The 12,473-nt window shown below is 47.1% G+C and overlaps 1 protein-coding gene across 16 annotated transcripts in view; it reads right to left on the bottom strand.

Moving 5' to 3' along the window:
* GPR161 (G protein-coupled receptor 161) overlaps positions 1-12,093 on the bottom strand; it is a 57,443-nt gene extending 45,350 nt beyond the window's left edge. For 2 of the 16 annotated variants that reach the window (XR_010123219.1, XR_010123220.1), the window contains exons 1-4: positions 9,390-9,409; positions 6,454-6,542; positions 5,810-5,847; positions 3,153-3,246 (exon numbers count right to left, since the gene is read on the bottom strand). Coding sequence is in view for 4 of the 16 variants with exons in the window: in XM_063649085.1 (XP_063505155.1) it covers positions 3,153-3,246; positions 5,810-5,830 (115 nt within the window). In the remaining 12 variants the exon portion in view is untranslated. Of the gene's footprint in view, positions 1-3,152; positions 3,247-5,809; positions 5,848-6,453; positions 6,543-9,389; positions 9,521-10,739; positions 11,172-11,227; positions 11,479-11,648; positions 11,787-11,873 lie in introns of those variants that run through there. The other 14 variants (XM_063649117.1, XM_054451488.2, XM_063649129.1 and 11 more) reach the window with 12 other exon arrangements.
* Between the last annotated feature and the right edge of the window lie 380 nt (positions 12,094-12,473).

Genomic DNA, 12,473 nt, shown 5'->3' with positions numbered 1-12,473 from the left:
CCATGAGCCAAATAAACTTCTTTTCCTTATAAATTACCCAGCCTCAGGTATTCCTGTATAGCAACACAAAATGGACTAATAACCAGAATGTTTTCCTCTTACATCAAATGTGTATTGCACATCCTCTGTCTCCTTTTTGTACTTTCTCTGTAATTTCTTTCAACTTTCAGCTGCCCCCTTTTCCCTATAAAAGTACATTTATCTGCAGTTTCCCTTATCAAGAGTATTAAAGGTCTGCGCAAAGTAAAAGCTAATACTATCCTGAGGGAGGGCTTCAGTGCAAAGTTCTCTGAGTACAGACTCCGTCAGACACAAGTCATTTCCTCCTGTGCCTTTGGGGAGTGCTGATTTGTTCCAGGAGACAAAGACCCTTGAAATAGTCTAGGGCCCAGAATAGGATTTAATATGTTTTAAGCTGTAAGGAGGGAAACTGCTGAATTTAAACAAAAATTTAAACAAGAATGTTGAGTCCTGTTGGATTTTATACCATCAGAAAGGCTAATATATAAGTGCCGACAAATACGTTTTATACTGAAAGACTTTCATTAGAATCTTTCAAAAGGCCAACTCCAGAAAATATGAATTTTTTGAAGAGACCGTAGGTGTCAGTGCAGAAGATATTTGTACATGCCTGCATAACACGTACAGTATCTTGACTATGTTGCTTCCCCGCCTTTTTTTTTTTTTTTTTTTTTTTTGAGACAGTCTCACCCTGTCGTCCAGGCTGGAGTGCAATGGTGTGATCTCAGCTCACTGCAATCTCCACCTCCTGGGTTCAAATGATTCTCCTGCCTCAGCCTCCCGAGTAGCCGGGACTATAGGTGCCCACCACCAGGCCCAGCTAATTTTTGTATTTTTAGTAGAGATGGGGTTTCACCATGTTAGCCAGGCTGGTCTCAAACTCCTGACCTCGTGATCTGCCCGCCTCGGCCTCCCAAAGTGCTGGGATTACAGGCGTGAGCCACCGCGCCCTACCCTATTTTTATTTTCCCTATAAACTCTACTATGACACATCCTCTAAGTCAGGCATTCCCAAACCGTGGGTGGCAGCTACTGTGAAGGGTCTCCCAACCAAATATACCCCCAGCTGTCTGAAGACCAAATAAATGAGGTTGCACACATATGTAAACTATTATTCTGAAAACGTCTATAGATGCTGTTGCGGTCAATAGAATTCAAATTCCTTGTTTATGTTGTCATTCACTCACAGCAGCTTTCTGTAACTGAGCATTTTCTCCAGCTGAAGTGACACTATAGGGCAGGAGAGGATGCATGCAGCCTGGGAGAGCTCGGAGGTTACCACCATAAGCCATTCCCTACGCTGGACACTCACCTCTTTGTTGCCACTTATTTGAACACCATCTATCTCTAGACCACCTTAAGAATCTGAAGAGGCCTTTCCAGAAAATGCTACCTGTACAATGACCCTTACCATCTCTTCTGGTCTACAGTTTGCCTTTTATATTTTAGTTGTCCTTTCAGACATTCATGTTTTCTCATAATACAAGTATTGTTTTGTTTTGTTTTTTTGAGATAGGATCTCGCCCTGTCACAGCCTGGAGTGCAGTGGTGTGATCACAGCTCACTGTAGCCTCGAACTCTTGGACTCAGGTGACCTTCCCACCTCAGCCTCCCAAGTAGCTGAAACTACAGGTGTGTGCCACCACACCTAGCTAATTTTTGTATTGTTTTTGTAAAGAGGGGGTTTTGCTATGTTACCCAGGCTGGTCTCAAACTCCTGGGCTCAAGCAATCCACCCACCGTGGCCACTCAAACTGATAGGATTACAGATATGAGTCACCACACCCGGCCATAATACAAGTTTTTATTTTAGGTGAGGATGTTTTCCCTTCCAGAAAGCTTATGAATGCTTCCCCAGTTTCCCCTTTGAATTCCCAACAGCACTCTGCATGTGGAGAAAACAAATATTTTATATTTCCCCTATACTAATATCCACTTAAACCTGATATCGAATAGAAAGAACATGGGCCTTGGAATCTTCACCAAACCCAGGTCTGAATTCCCTGTGACTCTGTGTGTGTCTCTTAACCTCTCTGACACTCAATTTCCCCTAAGACAAAAAAGAGAGTAGATATACTCTACTTTATACAACTGCCAAGAGGAATCTATGAGGTAATGAGGGTAAAAGTAGCAAGCAGAAAGGTTGTTAGAAGATAAACTCAAGGAATGTTTACAAAAATTACTTAAGACATGAAAAGAAAACTCGATTCTTTTTCTCCCTTTCAAATTTTAATTCAAGCTGGCCGGGCACAGTGGCTCACGCCTGTAATCCCAGCACTTTGGGAGGCTGAGGTGGGTGGATTGCCTAAGGTCAGGAGATCAAGACCAGCCTGACCAACATGGTGAAACCCTGTCTCTATTAAAAATACAAAAATTAGCCAGGCATGGTGGCGGGCACCTGTAATCCCAGCTACTCTGGAGGCTGAGGCAGGAGAATACTTGAACCCAGGAGGTGGGCATTGCAGTGAGCCAAGATGGTGCCACTGCACCCCAGATTGGGTGATGCAGTGAGACTCCATTTCATTAAAAAAAAAAAAATTTAGTTAAAGACAGAGAGGTTTCATTCAACTACTGTATTAGTCTGTTTTTATTGCTGCTGATAAAAACATACCCAAGATTGGGAAGAAAAAGGTTTAATGGACTTACAGTTCCACATGGCTGGGAGGCAAGGAGGAGCAAGTCAAGTCTTACATGGATGGCAGCAGGCAAAAATTCCCATTTTTAAAACCATCAGATCTCATGAGACTCATGCACTATGAGAACAGCACAAGAAAGACCCGCCCGCTCCCATAATTCAATCGCCTCCCACTGGATTCCTCCCATGACACATGGGAATTGTGCGAGTTACAATTCAAGATGAGATTTGGCTGGGAACACAGTCAGAGCATATCAACTACTTGTTGATATGGAAGAGATGAAATGGAAGACAGAAAAGATGCATTGCAAGAGAATGCAAAGTGGAAGTGTCTTTGACTCTGTAAGGGGCTCAGGGCCTCAAGATTTGAAGCCCCACTATAGGAAGATGCCCCCTCCCAGAACTGAGCTGCTTCAGCTACCACACAGATGCTCAGGCTGAGGGTTGTGGGCACCCAGGTAAGCAGCTGACTGAGAAATATGAAATTTTAATTTACCTCCACCTGTAACTGTGGGGCTGATATTCCATGCTTCCTTTGGCTCAAAACCCCTTCCCTGAAATTGCATGTATTTTCTTTTTAAGCAGAAGAGCTGAAATGATATCAGTGAAAAGAATGAGGTTAGCTGGGGAGGGTCTAAAAATGTCCAAGCAGAAGACACTAGATAATAATCAAATCCACTCCCTACCCCACTATCCTACATCACTGGTTCTCAATCCCCACTCTCCAGATCCCGCACATCTGGAAATGCCTGGAGACATTTTTGGTTGTCACACCTGGGGGATGCTATTGGCACCTAAGGCTGGGGATGTTGCTAAACATTTTACAATACACAAGATAGCCCCCAACAACAAAGAATTATCCAGTCAAAAACGTCAGTAGTGCCAAGGTTCAGAAAACCTGCTCTACACAAACAATTTGGGTTCATTCTTCTCATTCTGTTTTTTACTGTATGTACTTAATAAACAGATCAAGAAAAATAAAACAAGTCCTTCCATAAACAAAACATACACATGCTCTGAGAAGACAAGAGATGGAAGCTGTGCTGAGAACAAGACTGAGATGATTACTTCTATCACAAGATAAACAATAATGACTATGTGAATTAGTTTTTACCCTTAATTATTTTTTATTTATTATCCTCATCAAGCCAGGCAAACTAAACCCATATTGCTAAAACTGAGAATATTATTTTTAAACAGCTGAAAGGAGTACATTTTTTTCTGATGGCCATATGTGAGACGGATGCCTCAGGCACAGGGTGTCCCCTCCCTCCCTCGCCATAATAGCCACACTGCCACTGGTTTCTGGACACTCCTATATTCTCGTTTTCCCATTCCTCACTGAGCTACACAAAATACATTTACTGAAGAGCTGCTCTGTGCCCAGCTCAACTCTACAGCTGGGGCATAGCCCTGAACAAGACATGTTCAAATCTCTCCTATCCTGAAGCTTACATTTTGGAGGTGGGGACACAGACAGTAAACAAACAAATTTTAAAAATAGGAAACAATTCTGGGTAGTAGGTACTGTAAAGAACGATCAAACAGGGTAAGCAGAGAGGGAATGGGTGTCTGGGTCAGGGGTGGGTCTTCAGGGAAGGCTCTCCAAGGACATGACATTTGAGCAGAGACCAGAAAATGATGCGAGGGAATCTCAGGCAGGCCAGAGAAGAGCCCTTGCAAAGCCCTGAGGCTGAAATGAGCTCAGCGTGTTTAAGGATTAGCAAGAAAGCTGGAGAGGAGTGAGGAAGAGAACAGCAGACTTTGGAGACAGTCGGCGGCCAGATTACAAAAAGCACTGCAGGTCTGGAGAAAGAGTGTGGACTGGATTCTACATGTGAGAGGAAGCCACTGGAGAGGCATGACTGACTTACACTTTCAAGAGGTCACTGTGCCTGCTGCTGGGTGAAGGGTGGACTGCAAGGGGCAAGCGTGGAGGCAGGGACCCCAGTTAGGAGGCCACGGCTATGGCCCAAGTGGAGACAAAGGCTTGGACCAGGGTCATGGTAACAGAAGTGTTAAGAAATGTTTAGATTCACTAATCTCCTTAAAGACGCCAACATTTTGGGGCTAAAAGAGGCCTTCAAAGTAACTCATTCTAGTCTATCATTTTACAGATGACAAAATGAAAGCCCAAGGGGCTGAAATGAGTTACCCATAGTCATAGACCTAATTACTGACAAAGCACAAATTTCCTGACTGCCATCACTACACCTCTGCCCTTACCTGGCCAACCCAGGGCTGGGGTGGGCAATGCAGAAGACAGGTAGGCACAGGAACCCTCTAGAGGGTAGTCCTAGCCAAAGTCAAAATAAATGACTCTCTTTGCTTTGGGCAAGGTCACCATAACAACCTAGCCAAACCCACTGGGCCCTTATTGAGCTCTCTGCAGCATCTGACACTTCTGACTCCTTTCATTTTTTTGAGACTCCCTCTTCCCTTGTCTCCCCTGAGCTCCTCTCTCCTGTCTCTCCATCCTTTAGTTCCTTACCAGTCTTGCTTACCTGCTAATCATCCTATCCTGTAAGTGCTGCAGTTTTCCAAGATGCCCTCTGGGGCACTATTTCTTCCTTTCTCAACTACAGAGGAAATTAACTGTCAGCCTCCTCGATATCTCTTACCCTTGTCCAGCAGTTGCTCCTCTGGAGACCCACCCTTTTCACACACCGCATCCATGTGGCTTCATGGATGTGGACACATGACCTATGCCTCGCCAATCAGCATCTTCCAACTTCCTCTGACGTAATAACAGTGTTGCTGAAACAGCTGGGAGAAGGACAGTTCCCCTTTCACATTGGATTTGAACCTGCAGTTTTCCCCCTTGCCAGAGCTGCTGGGGATCACCACACAGAACCTTAGCATGAAGAAAGGTCAAAACCAGTGAGAAAATGGGTCCTGATAAAAACCACTTGAACCCTGAACCCACACCAGAAGCCACATACACTCGAGCATTTTAATGACACGAGCCAATAGCTTTCCTTTTTGCTTACGTGGATTTGAATGGATATTCTACCACTTGCAAAAGAAAGAGTCCTATCTGATACCTCTTCTCTCTATATGTTCCCTCTCTATGGCCACTTAAACACTGATGACTCCAAAATCTCCATGTATAGCCTAGAAACTCTTTGGTGCTCCAGATTCATATCCACCCACCTTGTAGATGTTGTCTCCCATATGTCACATTCAGGCACCTAAGATAGAACATGCACAAAATGGAATTCACATCTCTGCTGCTACCATCCCACTATGCTATTCCTCACGTTTTTCTCTACCCTAGATAAAACATCACCACCCACCCAATCTCTCAGGAGAGAAGCCTAGGACATCCTAGGCCACTCCTTAAGGGAATCCTGATGGGGTTTAGGCCCTGACTACACTTTCTGACTGTGTCACCATGGGTTTATTAATGAACATGTCCGAGCCGTGGATTTCCATACTGACTCTCTAGGATTGAAAGAGATAGTGTGTGTAAAGCAATTGGTTCCATTTCCTATCACAGACATCCAATGCATCACTAGTTCTAAGTCAAAACTTCACCCTCACTGCCACTACCCCAGCTCAGAGCCTCACCATCTTTTCCCTGGACTACTAACAGGCATTTCTCTCTTCTTATCTTCGATCTCACCCCCACCCCCGCCCCCCCGCACCAATCTCTCCTCCCAACTATTGCCCGACTGATTGTCCCCTACACAGCCAGACCATTTCATGCTATTCCCTGCCACCTGCAGAATTTATTCATTTGCAAATACCCTCTACCTCAACCATCCCAAACTGCTCACAGTTCTCCAAACACTCACTGTTGTTCTGAACTCTGTGGCTCTGTACACTGTTATCACTGCTCAGAATGCTGTCTCTTCCTCCTCACCCACCTGGAGAAGAGCTCATCCTTAAGATTTGGTTAAAAAAAAGAAAAAAAAAAAGTTACTATAAAAGTCAAAGAAAATATAGATTGGCCAAAGTGACAAGGAGGGAAAATAAAAAAAGGAAAAGCAGAAATTTAAAATATTTTTAAATGGAGAAAAGCAAAGAAAGAATGGAGAGAAAAGAGAAAATTCAGGAAAATTTACTCTTGAAATAGGAGGGGACTTCCTAAGCAAGACAGAAAACTTGAAAACAAAGAAAAATGATAGAGATTTCACTTCGTAAAAATTAAATACTTCTGCACAATCAAAGGTACAATAAGCAAAGTTGGGGAAGAAGACATAAAGATATCTGATTTATTAACAAGAAAAGGATTAAAGACCAGAATTTAAAAAGAGCCTCACAAATTGATGAAATTACAGACAACTCAGTTAAAAAAAATTGGCAAAGAATTTGATGGAGGAATTAGAGGAAGTGTAAGCAATCAATTTAGGGTAAACTTGGAAGAATACATCAGCATTTAAAATGCACATAACTGGCCAGGCACGGTGACTCAAACCTGTAATCCCAGCATTTTGGGAGGCTGAGGCGGGCAAATCCCCTGAGGTCAGGAGTTTGAGACCAGCCCTCGCCAATATGGTGAAACCCCTTCTCTACTAAAAATACAAAAATTAGCCAGGTTTGGTGGCGCACGCCTGTAATCCCAGCTACGTGGGAGGCTGAGGCAGGAGAATCACTTGAACCCAGGAGGTGGATGTTGCAGTGAGCCGAGATCATGCCACTGCACTCCAGCCTGGGCGACAGAGCAAGATTGTCTCATAAAAATAAAATGCCCATAACTGATATGAAATGGTCTCCAAGCTGGGCGCTGTGGCTCACGCCTGTAATCCCAGCACTTTGGGAGGCCAAGGCGGGCAGATCATGAGGTCAGGAGATCGAGACCATCCTGGTTAACACGGTGAAACCCCATCTCTACTAAAAATACAAAAAAATTAGCCGGGAGTGGTGGCAGGTGCCTGTAGTCCCAGCTACTCGGGAGGCTGAGGCAGAAGAATGGCGTGAACCCGGGAGGTGGAGCTTGCAGTGAGCCGAGAACACGCCACTGCACTCCAGCCTGGGTGACTGAGTGAGATTCCGTCTCAAAAAAAAAAAAAAAAAGAAATGGTCTCCAAGATCTAGATTAAACTTTTTAAATGCCCTATGTAGAACAGAGCATATAATATGCTATCATATTTATTTCTGAAAGAGAGAAAACAGTGCTTAAATAACCACTTAAAATGTACATTTCCTTTGACCCACAGATCCCACGTCCAGGAACAATTTTTACCCAGAAATATTGTACATGTACACAGATAAAGATACACAGAAAATCTAGATTAAATTGGAAGCCAATCTATGAGTCCACCAAGAGGGGAATGTGTAAATTATTTATAGGGAACCGATACTATGAAATACTACGTTATTATTAAAAAGAATGAAGTACAACGTATCTGTTATTGTTATTGAATGACTTCTAAGTCATATTGTTAAATCAAAAAAGTAAACCACAGAGCATTATTATATGACCCGATTTATGTTTTTCTTTTTTTAACAGACAGGATCTTACTATTTTGTCCATGCTGGACTTGAACTCTTAGGCTCAAACCTCAGCCTCCCACCTCAGCCTACCAAGTAACTGGGACTACAGGTGTGCGCCACCATGCCCAGCTTCATTTATGTATTTTTTCAAGTATATTCAATATATTCAGGTTGGTCCTAAAGTGAGAAATGTAGATAATACTATTTTATCATGTTTTATATAATATCAATAAACTATATATTCACCTATGTTTCCAGGCTTGGTGAGCATATAGAGCACACTGAAAAGGACCTAAAAAGACAGACATTTACAGTGGTTATCTCAAAGGTGGGGAGAAGGAGTAGAGAAGAGGTGAAGGGGAATTTAATTTATTTTCCTATATGTTACTGTGTTTTAAAATATTTACAGCTCTTAGTTTTGAAAAATTACTATATTCCATGAATGCTTTACATTATTTACCTAAGGTTACAAGTTTATAAGGGGCAGGGCTGGGAGGTAGGCTGACTTCAGATGGTGCTCTTAACACAGTGTTCTCTCACCCATTGCTTGAGTACAAAACAAACACAAACCAAAATAAAACTGAAATATACCTCCTCATGTTTTACCCCTGGCCAACTGCAAATTCCTTCCTTTATGCTCCAGCACTCCCTGAACATATTTGCCATGAATGCTGTCCTCTCCCCTGCTGAGCACATAAAATGTGTAAGGAAATAGATTAAAACTAGTTGTAAGCCTTTTCTCTTGGTGTAGAAACAGAATCATAGACGAGTACTGGGTGAATGAATGAAGTATGGAGTCACAAAGTCAATCCCTCCTCCAAATTCCAGGTAGCATTGATAGCTATCTCTAGTTCTGTTGATGTTTTTTGTTCTTATAGAAAAACAGCAAGAAGACACCATTTCTCCCCTGCTGTCATGCTTTACTGCATCTCAGAATGACAGTCAGTGCTTCCCAAGGTCTCACACAGAAGACGCAAACGGGCAGTCTGCAGGCCACAAGCAGCCTGCACACATAATTTGGTTAAACTGCATGCACATTAAAAAAAATGTTTTGAATCAGTTGCTATCTTTAAAAATATATGAAGCTTGTTTTCTGTAAAAATTTACAGCTTCCCCCAAAACTAAGATCAGGCAACCATATGCTGGAGCCCGACTGCACCTGCAGCTGCCCCCTTACTGGAGACAGGCTTAGCAGCACACAGCTCCCACCCAGCCCTCCTGTCCACCTGCCTCCTGCACTCAGGCTTCCTGACTGGTCCCGGCTGGCAGTGGAGTTTACACCACAGAACTGTACCTCCTCTTGCTGACATTTAGGTCAGTTCCAGTTCAGCCCATTCTGTCTTCCTCGGAACCCAAACAGAGAGCTCACAGCCCTCTGACCACACAGTGCTCCTTCACCTCTCAGAGGACGCCCAGTGCACCAGGCTGCAACACAAAGAGAACGGTTTGGATATCGTTGCGGCCTTGGATTAGTTCCAAAATGTCAAGCGGGCCTCTTAATGAGGGGTCTCTATTTTTGATGTTATGGCGGTGGAGCTACAGGGCAGGGAGAAGCCCTGAGTTAAAGGACCCACTTGTGTGCCATCAGGAAACCACGTGAAAAGCACTATCAAGGCAAAAGATCTGAGTTCAATCTGGGCTGCTTACCTAGCTGGGCAAGAATGCTTCATCTCTCCTGAGCCTCAGTTTCCTCACCTATCAAATGGGCTAGTAGAGCTTCACAAGGCTGTTGTGTGAATGAAAAAGTGTACATGAAAGTGCTTGTAAGCACCTGACAAGTATAAAATAAGACGGGTGTGGAGGAGGACCGGAAGAGAGGTGCTCTGGAAGAAGTAACAGAAATGGGTGCCATGCATTCCAGTTACAGCTGAAGAGCCTCTGTCTCTGTGACCTGAGGTCCCTCCCACCTCCTCTTTCTGCCCTGAGGGCCTGAAAAATGCCTCTCTTCACTTGCTCCCAGTGGCTGCAGTAAAATAGATTATAAGGGAAAACCGCCTATTCCCCAAAGCAGTAGCTCTCCAGAACTCATCTGGAGATCCAGGTCACTAGGGGAGAAGAGGCCAGGCTGAATCCACGCCTGGCTCCACGGAGGAGCCACAAGGATGGTCATCCTCCCCCAGCCCCTAGCACGCTGAGACAGGCTCACCTGAGGTTATCAGTGTCTCCATTGGACAATCAAGGAACTGAGGTTCTTTCCCTCCAAAACCACACACCTCCTCATGGCTTCACGGGGAGGAGGATCAAATGACCTGCTCTTGAAAGCACTTTGCCAAAGGGATGAAAGTACAATAACGAGCAAAAATAGCCTCCAAGATGTGATATAAAGCGATGCCAATGCGCAGCTGTGTGGTTACTGGTGAGCAGACCTCCAGGAAGCACAGGAGACACCCCACTTATCCAACAGACGTTCTCATCCCATATGCCTTTGTCCAAAGGCTGCACGGGGGTTAAGCTTGGCCCAGAAGGCGCCGAGGGCTGGTCAAGTTCTCCCCTTTCCAAGAACCAGCCGAATCTCTCTCCCGCAGATCTGAGGGGCAGAGCCGCCCACCCGGCGGCGCCGGGCCACTTCTGGGCGCGCCACCCGCCGCCCGCCCAGGCTCGGGGAGACAGCGCCCTGAGTCCCGGCTGGGAGAAGGTTGCTCACCTGGTCCTCACGGATTCCAGCCGAGAGGCGTGACCGCTTCTCCCCACACCCTTTGCCCTGAGGGGGACGTGGAGTCTCTTGGCCCCAGGGGGCGCGGCCCGCATCGGCCGAGTCCCGGGCACGCACCTACGCCCTCCCATCCAGCGGACTGTTTAAGGGCTTCGGGCGGCGCCGGAGAAACGGGGCGGGCTGCACCCAGCAGAATGGGGTGGGCTTCTCAGAAGCCCCACGCCTCAGGGAAGGGGCGCGCCCCCAACATCTTCCCACAAAGAGCTCCAGCTCTCCAAAGCAAGGCGCAGTGCGGGCGGAGGACAGCCCCGACCTCCGAGAGGGGAGCGGGGAGCAGGGGAGCGCCGTGGGGGCGGGGACCCTTCCCGGCCCGCGCCCTGAGCCCTCAGCCCCGCACAATGAGTTTAGCCTGGCTCCATCCCGACCGCCCTCTCCGCCTGGGCCCGCGCCCGCGCCCGCGCCCCACGCTGGGTGCTCACCGAGGAGCCACCGCCGCGGCAGCTCAGGCCCCGGCCCAGCCGCCTCCCCGCCTCGGCCACCGCCGCCGCCGCTTCCTTCCTCCCCGCCGCGCTCCGGGACTGGAGGTTTCGGGTTTCAGCCCGCGGAGCCCCGCTTCGCTCCTCCCGCGGGCCAGCCACCAGCACGCGGACCCGGGCGGGCGCAGGCCAAGTAACTTCGCGGCGCCCGCGCCCCGCCTCCCCGACGCCCGGCCGGGCCCCTCCGTTCCCCGGAGCCCCGAGCCGCCTCCCCGCGCCCTGCACCGCCCCGCCCCGCCCAGCTCCCGGCGCCCCTCCCCACCCGCGCCCCTTCCTTCGCGTCCGCCTGCCCGCCCTCCCTGCTGCTTCTTTCCCATTTCTTCCCACGAACAGCCTCGGCTGCTACTCTTTGTCTCGCCCTTACCCTCTCGGCTCGCCCCACTTTTCTCCTGAAAACCTTTGTGGTCCCTAACTCAGGCCTTCCCTGTTCCCGTTCCTCCGCCCCAGTTCCAGCCGCTGGGACGTCGCCTTTTCCATGTCTCTCTCCATCACACAGACACTTTCACATTCTTCCCGCAGGCTCCGCACAGTCCCATTCTCCTCCTCCAGTCCCGCCGTGGACGATCCTGGTATCGCATTTGCTGCTCACCTTTCATTCATCCAGCCGACGGGCACGAGCATCCATCTGCCTCCTGCCAGGCTCTGTCCCGGGCTCTGTGAATACCACAGTGAATCCGCCCCGAAGCCAGCCCCGGGGAGTGGGGAGTGGACGTAAACAGATCTTCACACTGCTGCCCTGCACTCCCTCGGAACCAAAAGGCCAGGGAGCAGTCATCACAAAACAAAGAGCGGGCGCTGTCAGCTCGAGGGATGGAACAGTTCCTTCTCAGAATGTTTGTTTTCCCTTCCTCACTCCCCACTTTGCCTGCCTGTCTCCAGCCTCCTACGTTTTCTATGCAGCAGTCTTAATAAGGGGATGAAAAGTTGAAGCACAGACTAGAACTGCTAAAAAAGGAAAGAAGGAAGGACAAACAGGGCAGCAAAATAATCAGGTAAGAAGTTATAAAGCCCAGTTCACTAAACTCCAGCAAAAAAAAAAAAAAAAAAAAGATTAAAAAGAACCCTGATGCTGTGCTTAGAGCAGGATTCACATTCCTCTGAAATCCATCTGCTTTGATAAATACATTAATTATTCCCTTGTCTACAGATTGACACTGTGGGAGATGCTTCCTTAATATTATTGGGCCAC

Source organism: Pongo pygmaeus, chromosome 1, assembly GCF_028885625.2.
Source record: "Pongo pygmaeus isolate AG05252 chromosome 1, NHGRI_mPonPyg2-v2.0_pri, whole genome shotgun sequence".
Lineage (NCBI taxonomy): Eukaryota > Metazoa > Chordata > Mammalia > Primates > Hominidae > Pongo > Pongo pygmaeus.
This window is presented reverse-complemented; position numbering and strand designations above follow the sequence as displayed.